This window comes from Plodia interpunctella, chromosome 13, assembly GCF_027563975.2.
Source record: "Plodia interpunctella isolate USDA-ARS_2022_Savannah chromosome 13, ilPloInte3.2, whole genome shotgun sequence".
Taxonomy (NCBI): Eukaryota; Metazoa; Arthropoda; class Insecta; order Lepidoptera; family Pyralidae; genus Plodia; species Plodia interpunctella.
This window is the reverse complement of record NC_071306.1, coordinates 1,252,439-1,272,951: the sequence shown is the minus strand read 5'-3', so window position 1 is coordinate 1,272,951 and position 20,513 is coordinate 1,252,439. Positions and strand designations below refer to the sequence as shown.

Here is a 20,513-nt window from a genome sequence, read left to right as displayed (position 1 = left end):
ACTAGCAACATAGATAAAATGAAAGCAAAAGTTCTATTTTGTTTATGGTGTTGCGAATTGGGTCGATTATGTCATGGCGGGTTGGTTAGTTATATGTTTTCGCCAGTTGAATTTATTGAAATTGTTTTGAATTACGCCGTCAATGATCTCGTTTTATTCGTTGTTGTTTGACATTAAGCTTATTTATATATTCGTGACCCTCTCCTAAACAATTCAAATGCTGAAACAATTGCAAATGGGCCTTCGCACGTTTATGCTTATCGCATCTAAAGTATGGAGTTGTTTTTGTTACATGTTTAAGAAGCAATATCGAGCGGTAAATATAACATAGTGTGTGTACTAAGTGCAAGAGTATTGGTTATTTCAGGACTTGAGTCTCATGTGGTGCTTGGTTTCAGTTGGCGCAATATCAATCTGTCAAGTATGAAATATATCCCCTTTCCCCGGTATCTAGACACAGGCTGAGTAAGTTATCTGTTTTATCATTAATATTGCTATAAATAAACTGATACGCTACCTCCTTCACTTATCTCCACAAAGATTTGCTACTATCTCTTCATGATTATCAAATTTGAAACTCTCTTTGATGGTGAGTATTGGCACAAAATGTTCGCAACTTTCTAATCTAGTGCAGAATCTTATCAGATCATAGTAAACTCAGCTGTCATTATAATTTTATTTACTTTGTTTTGTACCATAGTAATAATATTATGATAAAAGTTTGTTTTGACTGAATCTCTTACATTGCATCACAGCATATTTTGAAATTATTTTTACTAAAAGTTTTTATGTAAACTTCCAATGTTTTGTCCAATTTTTTTCCTTGTTTGTAAAGCTTCAACAAATACATTTATTGAAGTCTTTGAGTGTGACACCCCTGGTGTTGCACACATCCCTAATCTGCATATACCATATCCCATCAGCTGTCTATCTTCCTTGGTTATATAAAAAAATCTGTATGTTTACAAAGATGAGTGTTATGTTTGGCTCATAATTGCAGTGAAAACTTATAGTGGCTATTTAAACCATGCAATGGATTTTGATGCAGTTTTCATTGTTATTTAGACAATTTATTCCCAAGGGTAAATGCCACATACATAAATGCCCCCGTGCGAAGCTTGACCAGGTAGCTAGTACCTACTATCACCTGGTGATTGTTAATTTATCATTGTACCAGATAACTATTGCTTTTCAAAACATTGTATCTATCTGTAGAAGTTTATGAATGATATAATTGAACAATGATTTGTACAATAAATATGTATCATTTTTTTTTTATTTGGTACCTCAAGAAGCAAATTGGTTAGAGATCTATTTTTGCTGTTTGATTTTGAATAAATCCGAGGTTAACACCAGTTTTAATTTATTATATAGACAACATGCTCCCTGGACTGGAATAATGTGTTAATATCCACAGAGTGAGGTCCCTGCTAGCTGGCGACGAAAAAGGGGCTGCCCCTAAACAAGATGAGCAATTTTTGTACCATGGTCTATCTATGGCAAATCCTTTTCTTGTTGCAGATCTGGTCAAAAGGAAAATGTTGGTACTAGATCTGGACGAAACATTAATCCACTCGCACCACGATGCGATGTTGCGGCCGACAGTGAAACCCGGCACTCCGCCGGATTTCGTGCTCAAAGTCACCATAGACAAACATCCAGTGCGGTTCTTTGTGCACAAGAGGCCGCATGTTGACTATTTTCTAAATATTGTGAGTATATTAATCATTCTATCTAACACTAGCTTTTGCCCACAACTTCGTATGTGAGTAAAAATCCGTTTCCTGTGGGAATTTCAGGAAATCTTCTTAATCCTGTCAAAAATACACTGTCCTAGGACCACACACACACCAACACACCAAATTTCAGCTTTCTACAACCAGTAGATGTGCATTGTCTTGTCAGTCACTCAGTAACGCAAGAGTTTTATATATATACAGATTGTGTTGTGGAAGCCCCATATAATTATGCACTTGTAATTTTTTACATTCAGCTTTTCGCTTAAAACACCATCAAGAACATTGTTACAAAGCAGATATCTGTTGTGATATATATAGTATTTAAAAAAAAATTGCGAAATAAAATTTCACTCTCATCGTCATGTGCCTGGAGTCCGTGTAAAAATCAACATTACAATTTTGAAGATCTTGCTGTAATGTGTGAAGAGTGATGATTATAGAGTAATAGAGAGAGATTTGTCAGAATCGTGACATGTGAAAATCCCTAGTCTCTATCTACTTCCAAAGTGTGATAGATAATATGACGTGTGCTGTAATTTTACGACCACTACGGCCTAACGTCTATTGGTCAAAGCTTTTTATAGTCGCCTCGTACATCCAACAGCTTATGGAGTGGTCCTATTCTAGGACGGGAACCACACGCTGCATTAGAGAAATTAAATATAACACAGATCAAAAATTTTGATTCAATAATGTTGCAAATATAATATTATTGTGACAATCACTCAGGGCAACGAACTCATTGATAAACATTTGCACACCATATGTAGGGCGTTCCCAAGGGCTATATTATTGTTCATTTATATTTTCCTGGTACAACAATGCAAGACTACATAATAGTGTATAAGTTGAATGCAATCCATAGGTCGCAAATGTCACTATCTCAATCCAGATTTATTGAAAATATGCAAAATCCAGCTGCGCCCCGGGGCTTTGCTCCCGTGGGAATTTTGGGATAAAAAGTACCCTATGAGTTATTCCAGATTATTTTCTACCCATGTACCAAATGTCATAACAATCTAGTAGATGCGTGAAGAGGTAACAAACAAACTTACTTTCGCATTTTATAATATTAGTTGTGATGAGTTTGTTACCCCTTCATACTTTAACTACACAACCAATCTTCTTTGAATTTTGCTAAAATATAGTGTACATAAAAATCAAATATAATGAATAGGGGCATGTGGTGACGCCCTAAAATAAGACCGCACCATATCCTGGTATCTGATAGGCAACAAAATCATTCCCATGAACGTCGAAGTCAAGTAGACAAATTAAAAAAAAACACAGGATTTTAAAAGTAAGCTCTTTTATAATCCTATGATTTTTAAAATTTAAAGGTTTATTTCACGCGGGCTTCACAACCTGATTGAAAAAAACTGAACTTGAAAAACTGAATTCCTTTTTCAACCAGGTGTCACAGTGGTACGAGCTGGTGGTGTTCACGGCGTCGATGGAGATATATGGCGCAGCTGTGGCTGATAAGTTGGACAATGGCCGGGGTATACTTAGGAAGAGATTCTATAGGTAAGCGTGATGCTTGTAGCCTGAGTAAGAGGACACCAGAAATCACACATGAAAGTAAGGCACTTCCACAAGAGAGTCAAGTTTTAGACGTGCGCCATGCGTCAATGTAAAGTATGTTTACAGTGAACGCTTTAAAGCTCACTTTTTAATGACCGCCAATGATCTTACCATGATGGAACGGTTCGCCAGAATACGACTTTATGACGATATGACTTTTCATAACGCATTCTTAGTGCAGTGTTTTGCCATTGCCTTCTCCATTTAAACGCTTGCTGAATTATAAACTAGAATGCAGGTTTCCTCACGATATTTTCGGACATCGAAAACTATTAATTTAGAACAACTACATATACATGAGTCAGATTGGTTTTATACAAACTCATGTGGCACAATTGTGAATTATGTTTGTATACACTAGTCAGATTGATATACAAACTTCATGCGGCATGGCAGTATGATTCGAACCTGGAGCCTTTCGGTCAACAGGCCTTAACGACTGTACCACCACCGCTTCTGAACACAATTTGTATGTATACAGGGTTACTATCGTATGAAACGCAAAACCTCCTAAAGACAACATGGGTACATCAAAACAAGCCGTAGTTTTTTTTTTTTTCATAAAAAAAAAAACAATCTAATTTGCAATTCTACACATCTTAACTCAATGTAATAGCCAAGGAATACGAGACAGTACAGTAGCGTTATGTAGCCGAATCGAACATAGAGGTAACGTTTTATAGAAAAGACATTAAAACTAAAAAAAGAATGCTTTTTGTATTTATCATATTTAGACAAAATTCGTAGAACAAAAGATGTTAGTTTCTATGTACCTTATGCGCCTTTGGAAGGTTATGCGTTAGATACCTGTAACCCTGTATATTTGGTATTCGCAGACAACATTGCACGGCCGAGCACGGGTCGTACACAAAGAATTTGTCGTCAATATGTGATGACCTCAACAGGGTGTTCATACTGGACAATTCACCCGGCGCTTACCGGGACTTTCCAGGTAATCATTCACATTCTAAATTCTTTATTCAGCATGTGAACTCAGATATTCATAGCTTAATGACGTCGGCAAGGACGAAGATTTATTTATTCAAGCTGGTAATTTATGATTAACTAGATGTTGCCCGCCCCTTAGCTCCCGTGGGAATTTTGAGATAAAATATAGCATATAGCAATCTTGGATAATGTACCTTTCTAATGGTGAAATAATTTTTGAAATCGGTTCGGCAGTTTCGAAGATTACCCGCCTCAAACATTGACGACCTCGGTGGCGAAGTGGTAAAGTGCTTGCCTCTGAACCGAGAGGTCCCGGGTTCGATCCCCGGTCGGGTCATGATGGAAAATGATCTTTTTCTGATTGGCCCTGATCTTGGATGTTTATCTATATATGTATTTGTTATAAAATATAGTATCGTTAAGTTAGTATCCCGTAACACAAGTCTCGAACTTACTTTAGGGCTAGCTCAATCGGTGTGATTTGTCCTAATATATTTATTTATTTATTTATTTATTTATTTATTTAAACATACAAACTCAGAAACGCCTCTTAAAATAATAATAAAAATACCTATTTAAAATAATAGTATATTTGCTCGTAAATTACCAGCCCTGAATAAATAATCTTTGTTGAATACCTATCGTATAATTATTTACAATACTTAGACAAGATATAACAATATGCGTGAATGGTCTGTTAACTAACGGATACCAACGATTGTACGAAATGGAGGGGGAAAAGTGGGAAAGTGGATCCTGAGGACGGTCCACGGCTGTGAAGCAACCGCGAAAATTTGAAGGAAAAAATAGTTTCTGGATATTAATTGCGTGATGTGTGACGTGACGACTAAGGAAGGAACAAACTTACAAACTGTCCATTTGTGACAGGTACGGGAAAGGTGTCAAAAAATTGTGAAACTTATATTTCGCTAAGAAATTGGTGGCGCCAGTGTTAGGTGGCGGGTACAAAGCGCATATGCACATTAGCGCCACCAAAATATGGACTTCATACAGGTAATATCTTCAGTCAAAATGAAGTTTATATCAGATTATGACCACAGTTGACCAAATAATGCAGATCATAAACTAAAATAGTGTTATTATTTTCAGGATAATCACTAAATCCTTCCTTTTTCCTTTAAACTCGCACCACGATTGCGTATAATGTATTTTTGGTCGTAAATCTGCAACAATATTGAAAATTGGCGTTTTTTTTGCCTCCACTGGCAATGTTTGTGTACCTTAGTTGTACCAGTAGCGCCATCTGCGCTGAGCTTTGCATAATATGCCCTATCTCCGTCGAAACACACTGAGAACCACCTATAAATAAAGAACTTGGTCCGTTGCAGACAACGCCATACCAATAAAGTCGTGGTTCTCGGACCCGCTGGACGTGGCGCTGCTGAACCTGCTGCCCGTGCTGGACGCGCTGCGGTTCACGCACGACGTGCGCTCCGTGCTGTCCCGCAACCTGCATCTGCACCGCCTCTGGTAGCACTGTGAGTGGCCCGCTTTATACACTCTTGAAGACATAACTGACTAACGTGACTTATGAAGTTACATAAGTCGACATGACTTGAGGTTCGTGGTCATTACTTGGAATGGAATGGAACGCTACTAATTTCTTGGCACGATTGATGCTTTCTTGGCATCGCTGTTGCCTCTACATATTCTTTTAGCGCGATTGACCTCTCCTCTCGATCATTTAGACTAATTAGTATAGAATCATTCTTTGTTTATATTTAGTTTCACCTGTCCCGATTTTTATCGGTCACTAAACGAAGCAAATTAAATTTCATCTACTTCCGCTTGTCCCACAGAGTTGAAATTTTCCACGTCCCTTCAGATTCTATGACAAACAAAGATTATAAGCAAAACCAGATGGTGCACCCAGGATCGGTTCCCAACGAGGGAATTCTTCACGGTTTATCACTCTATATGGATTCTGGATATGATTTTTCTGTCTGGATAATTAAAGTTTATGGCAAAAATGTGATTTTTGTAAAAAAAACTTGTTTTGTTTACACCACAACTCCCACTGTGAAATGAATGAATAAGAAACAATTAATTCTCACACAATTTCTTGCTCTCTCTCTTTCAGATGAGTACCAGCTTTTGTACAAATAAGGACGCCACAGGTCTCCTAATCTTATTTATTTTTATTTTCTGTTAGAGCAGCGTATCTACTATACATATAGATATAAATAGTTAATAATTTTTGTACTACCCGCCAATGTTTAAGATCCGTTCTATAAGTCTTCCCTTTGTAAATATGCCAACAAACATTTTCTATCTTGTTTATGGGTCGTTCATACGAGCGTTTCGACCGCCACGGCCGCGATTTTATTACAATACGTAAACTTTCTTGCGAAAACGATCGTTCCTAAAATCAAATATTAATAAAACATTACTACATTATTATATAAAGTCTGGTAATCTGTTCTTGTGTTTGTAAAAATTTGAAAAATGTAAGGACACTGCGGCTTCGGCGGTCAAAACGCTCGAAGAACGATCCTTATATACCAAAGTGACTCATATTTAATAGTTTTTCATAGGCCGCCACTAGTTTCCGGTTCCGGAAGGGAAACGTTGCGAGGAAACTTCTTACTGAATAATATCAAGCAAATAAATTGTGTTTGTTTATAAGTTCATTTGATAATAAACAATGAGAAGTTCTCACTTATGTAAATATCACCGAATATTTACATTAGTGAGAAGTTCTCACTAATGTAAATTTTCTGTTTGTTCTCACTGAGAACTATTACGGTTTCAAACGTTCTTGATTGTGTTGAGTGTAGATTGCATATTGAGTCGATGGATTATTATGAAACACAACTGTTATTAAGAATTTGTTTGTTCGCTCTGTAAATAGTTGACCAGGAACTTGGCACGAAGCTCTTATTTATTACGGCTGATGTTTCAGTGTAGTTGCATCCGTCGTGGTCACAGCTATACCAGTGGAGTTAGCGTCAAAATAAATAAGATGATCGTACTAAGAACCAATAAAGTGAAAAGCTATTTAACTCTGTGCGCGGATGGTGTCGCTATAATCATTGCAATTCTTGCAAAAATATATGGGCCACGATTAGTTTGTGATTCGACCGCGCGCAATAGTTATGCGATTGCTTTTTTCTATCGTAATATAAAAAGATATAAAAGATTTGTGGCGGGTAGTATAGTATGATTGTGACGCGTGACGAGGCGTTGTGAGTTACCTACGTTCGTAGGAGTGCGTTACGGACGCAAGTCTATGCATAACAGTTCCCTTAGTTTGTAAAGTAAAGTAAAATGGAGAAAATTTGCGGTTTATAAAAAAAAATTGGGTAACATAATTTTACCTTCTTTGTACTTTTTTTTTTTAATATTTTCTCTAAAATGCAAATATATGAACGTTGTGAAATGAATATCCTATCGAAAAATCATAGACAATATTATGATAGCAAAAGAATAAATGAACTGATGTTATATTCAGATCTTTGTTTTTAAAACGTCCGCTGTGTTCAGCAGGACACAGCAGGTTCTACCTCATTAAGAAAATTTACCTGTGACAGAAATGGGCTATCCGTAACGGACTAGTTCCATCTCTTTCGCACGTGATATTTGTGACTGAGACGGGCATAATCCGCCGCGTGCGTTACGCAGATGACGCCCTAATGAGTCGTGCCTACCGGTCGAGTGTAGTATTCAAAAACATCAAAACATTAACAAATAAGTAATTTATTTTTTTAATTGATTGAAAAAAAACTTAAGATAAAAACCGCAATTCGATCATTCTATAGTGATATTCTCTATTATTATTAAATAAATATTATTTAGGAAATCGGTTATTATTGGTTTTCGAAAATGATTCGCCGATTTGACTCTCTGGAAGAAAACTTGTTTATAATAATTCGACGATGCTCTTCGGTGTTGCGGGAAAGTTGAAAGAAAATATTATACTCAATTTGTACTTACATGCAGTTTTCTTTGAGCCTGTACTTAAAATTAGGTACTTGCTATTTTTAAATTAACAACCATTTTATTCATAAAACTATAACTTTAGGGGAGATGGGCCCAAAGCGGGTACCTCAAGGTTTGTGTCAAAAAATAAAGAGGTTATTGCAGTTGCAAAGTGGTTTTTTTTAATTATTTCGTACAAATATGTATTAAACTTTGTAACAAAAACTAAAAAACACTTCTTTCTTCATAAATTTCTTCAAAAACTTAAAAATTATTCAGTTGTTCATATTACCTGCTTTACCCGTAGGGGGTGCCTAAAGCGGGTATGGCCCTTAGGGCAAAACGGGTCAAGACTGGGCAAGGCGAGTAACAATGAGATTTTTTTCTTAAAAACTAAATAATGATAACAAAATAATAAAAATATCCTAAAACTTTTCAAAAAGTTGTACACAATCAAATTTAAATTGAAATTAAATTAATTAACAGCCAGTATTTAGATTTTTTTTTATCTTATATCTAATCAACAATCATTGCTTCAAAAAAAATCAGTCTTTTTAATCAAATTCGTCAGTCTTAATTAGTTACTGCTACATTTATTTATATAAAAAAAGGTTTTGTGATTAGTTTAGTATCTAATCAAAAGTAAAAATATCGAAAAATTAAAATAATAAAAGGTTGCACAAAATAAAATGTTCAGAAACTTTACGTGATTTTTTTTGTGTTACTATTCTTGACATAGATCACAATAGTAGGCCCCTTTGCCTAAATAGCTTGTACACTCTTCATGAGCCCAACCATGACAATCATCGCACCTTATCCAGTCTTCTATTGGTGGATCTTCGTACATCTCGTGGCATATGAAGCAGACACTTTTTTCTTCTGCGTGCTTCCTTGTCTTTCCGCTTCCAGTAATTTTTTTTGTGTTCGAGGTCGAGGCTTTTTGTTTTTTACCTTTTTTGGCCACAGGTGGATTTTTTTTAGACACAGACTTTACTTTTTCTTTAAGTTTCTTAAGTGATACTTTCTGTTTCTTAGACTCAATTTCTCTCTGTTGCTCTTTAATGGGAGTGCTGGTTAAAATTTCTGACTTTTGTGCTCTTCGTTTACGTGATGTCTTTGGTGCAGTTAGTTTAGGTATAGGGCGAATGTCCATTGGGGTTACCTTGGTAGGTGTAACACATTCAGGAATCACTGTTTTAACAAGCAGAACTTCCTCAGGTCTAGGGGTGTTGCTGTCAATGTCTTCAAGCATTCTATCTAATACTGACGGGGAAATTGTGCGATCGGAGTCTACAGAAAGGCGACCAGGACTATAATTTTGCATTTGTGGATGGTCGATAGTATTGTCACCTGGAATGTCTATGGGAATATCAGGGTCAAAGTTTTCTTGAACATTGGCAGGTTCAGTAGCGATTATGGTATCGATTTCATTATCTTCAGGAGGATCATTGACAGAGGTGTTTGGAAGATGTTCAGTGGCTATCGTATTAGAAATCAAAACGTCACATGCATTTAATGCCAGCGGCCTGTCTGTCAAGGATGAAGGAAGATAATCATCATCGCTAAATATATGTCGGTTTACTGGCCATATACCAGTTGCCTTAAATCCATTTACAGCATTTTGAGCAGAAGCTGCTTTCAGGTAAGCGTCGCCAAACAGCTGACCAATTTCAAATGGTGAAATGGTTCGTCCCACATGAGATCGTTGGTAAACCGAAACCGTCTGTTCAAAATAGGTTTTTAAAGGGCCATATACGCTTACATCTAGTGGTTGAGTTCGGTGACTGGTGTGTGGAGGTAATGAAATAAATATCACATTATTTTTTGAGGCATATTCTAATGCTGGCAGATATTTATGAGAAATGTGGTTATCCATCACAAGTATTACTTTATTTTCCTTAGTGGGTCTCGTCACCTCTACAAAATGGCGTAGCCAGTCTAAAAAAATTGGACCGGAAATCCATCCACTATCAGAACAAGTAGCTACTGTGCCTGGTGGTGATCCATCAAGCAGTCGGGGGTTCATACGTTTTCGAGAAAATATCATAAATGGAGGAATAAAAGATCCAGCTGCATTGCAGCAACACACAATTGTTGTCAATTTTCCTCTTTCAGTACTTGATATTATTCCTACTTGTTTTTTTCCAGTTCTGGTGAGAATTTTTGGTGGTTTATTGCTGGTGGTGCGCACACCCGTTTCGTCAACATTGTAAATTCTAGTCGCGTTGATTTCATTGCGATCTACTTGATCTTGTAAAAGATCAAAAAACCTCTCAACTTGCGGTCTATTAAAACCTCGGGCACGGGCTACTGACGTTGGCTCTGGCTTTCTCAAAGTTAATTCGGGATGTCTTGTTGCAAAGGCTCTATACCAATCTTCTCCAGCAGTTTTCTTTTTAAAAGGGTGCGGAATTCTATTGCTCTCTGCGTATTGATATACTAGAGATAAAAATTCAGATTTTGTCAGACCATAAAAAAGGTTATCCATATGAAACAAATATTCTATTAATTCAGATTCTTGTTGGTCATTAAAAACTGTAGAAAACCTACCGAGTTTTTTGTCTGCGGAGCCTTTTTTTATATGCCTTTGTAATGTTGATAAATTTATACCATATTTTTTTGCAGCACCATTTACTGAGCCCTTCTTTGCCTCTTCCATTGCCAACTTCATTGTCTCCACGTCCCAAGAAGCTTGTTTGGTCTTCCTTTTGTATTTTTGAACCATCTGCAAATGTATTATCAATGAATGATAGATTTCAGTACTTTACAAATACCTACCATGACTAAATATGAATTATGAGAGCCAATATATTGTAGGATCTTAACGCGAGAACAGTCGGTGTGCGCCAAAAATGTCTTGGGTAAAGCGGGTCAGGGCAAAGCGGTTACCTGCTTTACCCATACCTGCTTTGCCCAAAAGTTTATTTTTCACGATTTGTAAAATAACCTCAAAATCTTTATCAGAAATGTTGCACACACAACGAGGATTCAAAGCTGTTTTAATGCAGATTAACACACAAGTAACAATAATAACATAAGTCTCAATAGAATGAAGAAATTCGTAGTCACATACCTTGATATTTTTTAACAAAACAGGCCAATAAAAACACCCGCCGCTCAAAACGCCGCCGCGCGTCGCTGACGTTTCCGTCAAACTGATTCGTGTTGGTACGCGTTCGGGCGTCGCCGCGGCACGCACACATTTACACTATATGCTTGTATGCATGAATAACGAGGCCTACCCGCTTTAGCTGGTATACCCGCTTTGGGCTCACCTCCCCTAACTATATTAAATATGAAATATGTTTTGTCACTAACGCACTTTACAATAACTATCAAAACGTGTCCATCGTTTTCGTGAATAAGAGAGTAGAACTATAAAATTGAATTTAAAATTTTCCGTTACACTTTGAGTATCTTTTTTTTTGGCAAAATCATGACGAAATTTTTTTTCTTATATCCGACTTATAAATGCGTTTATAAGTAATTGATTCGCCAAATTTTGTATACAATATCAAACTGTCTGAAATTAACTTCTGGAAGTACTTTACTTTGGTTACTTATTGTTTATCGTTCTTTGCAAAAACTTCAATAATTCTGATATAAAAAGAATGTGTTTGCGACGTTTCGGATCCTTAACACCACAGGCTTCACCGCTGATGTTGCAAAAGGTAATTTTAATACCTATTTCACTAGCGACAAATAGTGATTGTTTCTGAATGCAAGAATACATATTTTTTTATCGAAAGTTACTTGCATGTGAAAAAAATTTAAAATATTCGTTAATGTTCCTTATGGTTCGAAGGTACAATTTAAATATTAAAGTGACAGAGCTAACTGTCTTCTTTTACATTTATTAGTTATTTTAAATCGGATTTTAACCGGATGTTACTACAACTTCAGCATTATTAATCGTAATTTTAAAAAAAATTGAATCATAACTATATTGTCTTATTTCTCATCGCCACATGAAAATAAAATTAATTTATTTAAAATTACCATAATCTAATTAAAACATTTATTTGAGGATAGGGCATATCAGTAGATTCTGTAGTCAATATTAGCTGATATAATACCCACCAACGACTTAAAGAAAATAACTTATTTAAAAAAAAAAATAATGAGATGAAAAAAATCTGGAATCGAACGGGAATTGAAAATAATTTAATTTAAAGCGATATTCTCGACTGTTATGGCATGAGTTGCATATAAATAGACAATGCGCAAGGGTATTTCAATCCAACAATGTATAAAGAATAATCAACACGTCGAATCAAAACTTTTAACGATTGTTGTTTTTTTTCTTTTCTACGCATAGAAAATGTAAATATCTTTGTATAAAAAAAAATGTAATGTTGATTAATAGTCAATATTAATGTATAGTTCAATGATTTTTTTTCCCTGTTTCCATCGTTTTTAACTTTTAACGGCGAACTTCTTAATAAAAGTGAGTTTCAAATTAGCAACTGTTTTCGCGCCAACGTATCGCTCTTTCTCAAACTACGCAATTGAGAAACACGATTTGCTGTTTCACTTTTCAGTGTAAATTAGTGAGATACATATTGCACTTCATGTTGCTAAGTGGAGGCGATTAGTAACCGAACGTGTGATATACGTGTATAATATGTATAAGTAATTCTGAAGCATATATTGCGTATATGATTTTTTTCTAAATATCAGTTTTGCATAATATTCTGATTGAATAGAATGCAAAAAATACGTATGGAATGTTGATTTTTTTAATTAAGAAAAATTGTGGAGTTTTTTTATTTTATTTTGAAACACAAACAGGGACTCTCTATAATAATGACCAGTGTAAATTAGAATTTATTTTCTCTTTTCTATAAAGCCTTGTTGAAATTATCGTTAAGCATATGTACTTTTACTAGATTATGTATTTTCACAATTTCAATATAGCAGTGATATTTTTTGCATATATTTCAAATGACGAGTTCAAAAGGGGAATTACCTTTTTTTTTTAATGTAAAGGCCTAAGTACAAAAGTTCAGCAATAAAATTATAACCAGCGATTATTTATTGATTATCAAATAATGATCTTTGAAAAAAAAAAACTGTTTTAACGTATAACTTTCCACAGATGAATTTTATTTTCGTCTAAATCCACATGAGGAAGCTTCTTCACTCAGTTCCAATGTGACCTAATATGTATCTCCTTGCTCGTAAAGGCCGCGCCACAAAAGTACGCGACAATATGTGAAATCAACAACAGATCGGCCACGTTGCTGTTGTCAGCGACTGTTGCGCTTCCGAGGAATTCTTTCCTAGTGCGGACTCTAGGCGTCATTTGTTTACTTTTGGTGGGAAGCTATCCTAATAATGGAAAACAATAATGTTTCACGCAATATTTCATGTAAGTAGGGTATTTAAAAGAGAAGATTTTTGTACATCCAACATGTGAATTAAAAAAGTGCTGCAGGCTGAATACATATATTTTTTTTTCTTTTTTTTTTACCGCGAGTAATTTCACTTTTACCTTTGTGTTGTGTGCCGCTGATAAATTCTCTGTTCTCGGGAATTTCTTGAGAACAGATTTCCAAGAGAAATTCTCATTAGAAACCCGGAAACGGTCTGAAGAAAATTCTCGATAATTTTGAGAACATGCCCACGGCACAAACATCAAATCTTTGAAAACTAATATGTCTGAAAACCAGCGCCCCCTAACGACGATTTGCGTTAGCTCATTGCATATAGTTTAAGTGGATCACTATAATTAGATATGTAAAAAAAACTTTCTACCTTCCAGTGATCAATCTTTTTGTGTAAATATTATAAATACAAGTTCTGTCAGAGTGGTTTGCCCATTTTTTGAAATGTGAAGCAATGATCTCTTAGTTATTAATCTACGAATTACGCTCGCGTAACTGTTTATCGCACAAAGCTGTGCTGTAATTTCATAGGTTTTAAAATATAAATTTCGATTGCCAAATTAGCTCGATTTATACTATGTTTACTTACTAGATGTTACCCGTGACTTCGGTGGCGGCAAAAAGATTATATCTCCACACCAAATATTCACCTCGATCAGATGTTCCATTTTGACGTGAAAGAAGGATAAACGCTTTCACATTTGCAATAGTTACTATAGATGATCAGAAATCTATCAAATTTACAATATTATATAACTAGACGTTTGATAATATGACTTCAAAATAATTGGAATAACTTTTTTAGTAATGTAGTAAAAATTGAACATCTTTGGCAAATTCGTTAGTTTTACGAACGATTTTAGTGAATGTTCCCTTAAGTTTATTGTTTAGACATAAATGTTCAAAGAACTCCAAATTAATGTTTATATGTTATTTAAAAATCGGCAAATCACCACGGGTGCATCCAATATTTGTTGACATAACCATGCACCAGAATTTCGATGAATTTCAATTTGTGTCCTCATTTCTATGGAAATAAGCTTTAAAATTGAGTTCAGTTTTGTCATTCTATGTATGGAATGGATGGACCTTTTTAAGTCACACAAGCTGTGAAACAGGTTTAATGACAATAGGATTACGTAACTATATCATGTACAAAGTATACTTACTCAGTTGCAAGATTTTGTGTACTAATAAATGCTGTTTAATATGATGGACTTTTTATTTTTTAATTTTATTTATGTAAACTCAGGCACACTGAAGATTCATGACGTAGGCCGTTGCGCTACGCAGCCATACACAAATCCATACAAATACGAAATATTTATCCTACGTTTTTAGATGTTAGGACTCTTGTGACATCTAAACAAATGAATTTTATTGAAAATCAATTTAAGTTAGTTATTCTATAAATAATAATAATAGCCACGAATTTTTTTTCCTAGTATATTAAAATGATATAGAAAGATTTATAACAAAAAACTAACTTATTGATACCGTAAACGCGTATGAAGCACAACGCGTATCTGTGCGCTTACGCAGCGATGCGCGTTGTATAGTATAGGGGTATAAAAAAAAAATGTAAAATACTTCATGAACCCTTTAATTTGAGACTATTTTTATGTTGATTTTTATTGAAAGTTTTCCAAAATGTTAATCACCAAAAAACAATGTATTTTAATCGAATCACTATTCAAGGGAGCAGACAACAAACAAAATACCAATTTTTTCTAAAATTTATGGAGGATTGTAGGCCAAAACTAAATCACAGTTGCTCCCATTTATCTCCACTAAACTCACTATTTTTTTTTTTTGTTAAAATCGTTTATTTCGGTTTTAACTATTTAATAGCCTGATGACATGGCCTTAAAAAAGTATTTTATTTTTAATATAAGAGTCATTTCAAAACGTAAAAATGAAACCTATATAAAAGGGATAAGATATTGTAATCCCAATAAATTATATTTTCACACACTTTCTCCAAGAAAGAACATGAAAATATGTACACATATAAAATTTATTCTTAGGAGAAATAAAACTTAGAAAATGTTTCTCCCTAAAGTAAGAATTAAATTTTAGAGGAAAGTAATTTTAAATAATAAATTCGATTTCTCTTCTACCTAATGAATATTAAAGCCTTTCATAATCCATAAATCGAATTCAAATAGACTAAAATTTACATATTAGATAACACGAGAAATCAATCTTCCAAAAAGTGACTGCCAAATTTTATGAATTTAAAAAAATAATTATCATATATAAATAACTAAAAAAATGGTGCGTAAACTACTTAGGGATAATGTATGGATAAGAAATTACAATTCATGTAAAGAAATAGCAAATTTTTGCAGTCCTTATAACATTAACAAAGTCTACTCTCATCATTATGTCCTTATTTTCAAAAGTTCATTGCAACAGCATCAGTTTATAAAGCATTAGAAGTATATCTCTTGGAGATAATATATCTCTAAAAAAAAAAATATTGTCCTTTAATTTTTTTTTTTACAATAAATTATATTGCAATGAACTATGTAGTAAACTAAACTAAATGGATGAAGAACGTAATGTTTGTATAGAAGTATAGTTTAGCACACCCCAAGCTGTAGCCAATACAAATATCACAAACAGCTGCTCAAGGAACATTGCAATAAGTCCAACCATAGACAACACTAAAATTCATTCCGTAAACAGGCTGAAGTCATTTTTTGCCAGTCGGATAACTAACCACAGAATCTATATCTGACCAACGACTCATAGCAAATGTATTATGACATAGTCAAGGTTTAAAACTTATTTAAAAATACTCTGTCCAAATAATGAGTTACTACAAAACTAGAGGGTCTACACAACATTTTAGTGGATTTATACTTCAATATAACTGTACATTGATAGCGACTGGCAACATCAGTCGCTTGTCCGAATAATCAATTTTATGATACTGAATATGCCTTATCTGAAAAGGATTTAACATAAGCCTCATGCAGTTTGTTTACAAAGTCGGCATCATGTTTTAACAAGTAATTGAACGCTTGCAGCAGCTGGTTCCTCGTCAGCGGTTCTGGAGAAGGTTGCATGTCAGTTCCAGTACTAGCAGTAAACATGGTTGGCGGCATCAGAGCGGGCTTCTGTTGAGTTCCGAGAGTGTTCACCAATGGATAAATTCCAACATCATCCAACTTGCTGCCATTAAAAGAACTCACTGAGTGGCTGACATCCTGAGACTGGTTCAAATATGTAGCCAGAGGTGATGTTGGCTTCGGTGATGAAATATGCATCAGATTTAGATCAATTTCCAATGGGTTAGGCCCATTTGCTTCAACAGAATCAAACACTTGTCCTTTCTTCATTGATGTTGGTCGTTGATGGTTTTGCTTTTCAATGGGGGTAGATTTCAATTGGAAACCACTATTTTGTCGCAAGGTTGATTCTAAATTTCCATTAGCTGTGTGAGCTTCCTGGGGTGTTACAGATCGTTGTTGTTTCTCTATATGTTCCACAGAGTGTGCCGGGTTACTCATGAGCCTCTGGAGAATTAGTGGGCCTTCCCGAACGTCGGTCTGCCGTGGCCCAAAGATTCCGGGTGATGGTAGGGACGACACTGCCGGCATTTGGGCTGCTGCGCCGCTCCCGGCCTTAGCAAAGAAATCCATCACGCTTTGCGAAGTCATATCAGGAGCCCGCGACGGTGTAACTTCACATTTGTTAGCCACGAGGCCCTGGTTCGAATTGAAATCGTCTTGGGCCTTACTTAGCATGCTAAAAATATCAACGGGCGGGTTTTGCTGCGTAGAAGCACTGTATACGGGATTCTGAGCCATATCAGCGGGCGCCTGCTTAATTGATTCTTTAACAAGTGAATTTAATTTCGTCGCGACTCGTACGCACTCTTTTTTATCATAAAACCATATGCCGTAGATATGACACTTGGCGTTCCTATACAAAAGGAATGGTTCTTTCAACTGCAATTCTATTCCTTTCGACACAGGTTCAATAAGATTATTCGTACTCAATCTGTTCATAATCACTAAACTGTGGTAAGGTTCTCCATTTCTACTATACACAAACAAAGCACCCTCAATATTCGTTTTTTCCCATTCGTTTTCCTCAAATGTATAAAGTGCGACGTGGGTAGCACTGTCAATTATTTCTCTGGCGTATGGATCTGCCCTCTTTAAAGCAGCGAAATTCATACGTAGACCGGTGTCAGCCATTTTAAAGCCACAAATTACAAGTTTTTACAAAACGAGCAAGCATAGCATCACAAGAGAAAATGACAAGAACGAATATTTTCGCCATGTTTGTGTTTACGTTCCATTCATAAGAAAACAATATTTTGCATTTACCCACTTTTTAATTTTAAAATCCATCCATATATTTTTCTACTCTTTCATTTATGCAAATAATAAGTAATTAGACAAAAATATTTTTTTTTATTTTAAAATATTTCTCAAATAAGTGATTTACTTTAGATAAATGAAATGCTTTAATATGTTTTAATTAAATAGCTATTGATAAACGAAACGTGCGTGTTTATCCCAACAAGCAAACGCAAGATTCGCAAGTACTAGTATCGAGTCGTATTCGATTGAAGAAATATCAACTCACAGATATAAAAACATTTAAATCTGTGATCGAAAATCTAGCTATTTTTGATGTCTCGCTCGATCTATTTGTGGTGTCAGACAGCTGAAACAGCTACTATTTTATGAAACTTGTAGCTAAAGGTTTCAGCCACTTTTACTAGCAACTTTACAAATATCGCAACTATCGATATGGTTGATTATCTATCGACAAAAAGATTTTTTTTAATTTAAAAATAACTACTTCATATAGCAATTTAAATAATCGCCATTTTTTCCTACTATCGGTAGACTATCGTACACAAGTAATCCATCCGATGAATTTGCCAGTGGCCTCAGACGGTATATTTACGCTGCTGACACCAAGCTAAGCATAGATTTAGAAGGGCCCCGCGCGCGAAGCTTTGTCACAGATATGTACAGAGCTAAGTGTACCACCATATGTCCCAAGGTCCCAACACAGTGTACCAAAAGCATAGATTACTAGGATCTATTGTATATGTGAGCCAGGTTGGTTTCTATCTTTAAATGAAAAAAATATTTTAGTACGAAAGGATTAAGTATTTAAATTAAATTTTAATTAGGGATTTTTTTTAATCCCATGTAGTCCCATCCCAAGTCTCCCAAGTGCCGCCGCAACCGCAGTTGTATATTTATTTGAGATTATCGGTCGTTCCGGCTTCGCTCGGGTAAAGCGTAATAAAAAAGTAGCCTAGCCATACGATCTTGAACGATTCGACTCTGTCCTTTGTGCGCCTCTGTTTAAGAACAACAAACAAAGAAACGATACGACTGAGCGTCGTGGTCATTACATGGAATGAAACACACATAACAACTTTCTTGGCATTATTAATGGAGTAGTTTGCCATTGCCTTCTCCATTTCACACACAAGTTAATAATCAACAAGTGTGCAGGTTTCCTAACGATGTTTTTCTTTCACCGGAAGTAAGTGGTGGTCAATGAAAACTACTATACATGAGTCAGATTGGTATACAAACTCATGTAGCACGAGTAGGATTCGAACCTAGGACCTTTCGATCGACAGGCGGGGGTCTTAACCATTACACCACCACCGCTTCAAGTTGTGTTTTGTGTAAACCTAATGTACCTAGATAATTTATTTTCTTTATGACTGGCCCTTTTACAAAAAAAATGCTGTAAAATGTCATGCAGGCATGACATGGAGAATTTTTTTGTGAAAGGGCATGTAAAAATCATCATTATATCACTATTAGGTACATGTATGTACGAGTAATAAAAAACCACGGATTTAGTAAGTAGTTCCATGTAAAAAACAAAGTCGCTTCTCCCTTTCTAATGTCGGTTTGTCCATAAGTTTGTTTAGATCATGGAATTAGTAGGTACTACGAAGTACTTTTTAAATCCATAGTTTAGATATTTAAAACTAGGCAAATAGAAGTTCTAGGTGTTTAATAGATTATGGTTTTACCAGAGTGAATCAAGGACGGGCCCCTAAGTACCTACTATATTTTTATGGCGCTGACGAACAATCTGACGAGTCTGATCTATTTATTACAAGAGCGTTGCCACTACGTTCTCATACATAATGATGTAATTTATCGCAAAGCACTGAAAAGTATGACCGATGCCTTTTGACATACGAGATAAAATTACATTTTGCATTTATTTTATCGTTAGGGATGCGGCGACGTCTTCTATAAACAGATATTATATTTCTTAAATTTTTATAAAGTAGCTAGCTGCGCCCCGTGAATTTCGGGATAAAAAGTACCCTATGTGTTTTTCCAGGTTATTTTCTACCCGTGTACCAAATTTCATAACAATCGGTCCAGTAGATAATGCGTGAAGAGGTAACAATTACATTTATTTATTATATTAGTTGGGATTGGGATAGTTGGTATTTTGCAGTTCACGGTATTATTGTTGCTATAACTGTTGAATGCATGTAATTGATATAAAAATAAATAAGTACATGGCGGAGTGTAAATTTATGTCATTTTCAACTGAACCACGAGATTTGTTTGAAGGTTAGGTACCGCATTCTCAGTTAAACACGGTAAAATAGCTCGTATTACAAAATTGTACCCATCAGCATAGTGACTCATATTATGGGCGATGGAACGATGGGACGTTTATTAGTAGACGTAATTGACTGTGACGTGCAGTTCCGTGCGAGATTGTGTACGGATCCTTTCGTAGTTAGGTAGGCTTTCTGTCGTCTTTTATTTATGTGGTAGTCAATATTATGACCCGAGTCTATCGTACGTAATTATGGATAAATTAATTAATAGATATAAATCTGTGACTTCAAATCACCACTCACTAAACGATTTGAAATTCACACAAATTTTAC

The 20,513-nt window shown here is 35.3% G+C and overlaps 3 protein-coding genes across 3 annotated transcripts; 1 reads left to right on the top strand and 2 right to left on the bottom strand.

The window, feature by feature from the left end:
* Window positions 1–43: 43 nt before the first annotated feature.
* On the top strand, window positions 44–7,738 carry Dd (Dullard). The gene is made up of 7 exons (XM_053753510.2): window positions 44–316; window positions 399–465; window positions 1,522–1,712; window positions 3,154–3,266; window positions 4,160–4,275; window positions 5,621–5,770; window positions 6,373–7,738. Exons 1-6 carry the CDS (start codon window positions 218–220, stop codon window positions 5,764–5,766), a joined length of 732 nt encoding a protein of 243 aa, XP_053609485.1. The 5' UTR covers window positions 44–217; the 3' UTR covers window positions 5,767–5,770; window positions 6,373–7,738.
* A 563-nt stretch (window positions 7,739–8,301) lies between these two features.
* On the bottom strand, window positions 8,302–11,415 carry LOC128674684 (uncharacterized). Its single transcript, XM_053753486.2, has 2 exons — window positions 11,284–11,415; window positions 8,302–10,935 (listed from the first exon to the last, which is right to left on the bottom strand). Exon 2 carries the CDS (start codon window positions 10,933–10,935, stop codon window positions 8,935–8,937), a length of 2,001 nt encoding a protein of 666 aa, XP_053609461.1. The 5' UTR covers window positions 11,284–11,415; the 3' UTR covers window positions 8,302–8,934.
* A 1,575-nt stretch (window positions 11,416–12,990) lies between these two features.
* Window positions 12,991–17,912, bottom strand: DCP1 (Decapping protein 1). The gene has a single exon (XM_053753506.1). It carries the CDS (start codon window positions 17,806–17,808, stop codon window positions 16,528–16,530), a length of 1,281 nt encoding a protein of 426 aa, XP_053609481.1. The 5' UTR covers window positions 17,809–17,912; the 3' UTR covers window positions 12,991–16,527.
* Window positions 17,913–20,513: the final 2,601 nt, after the last annotated feature.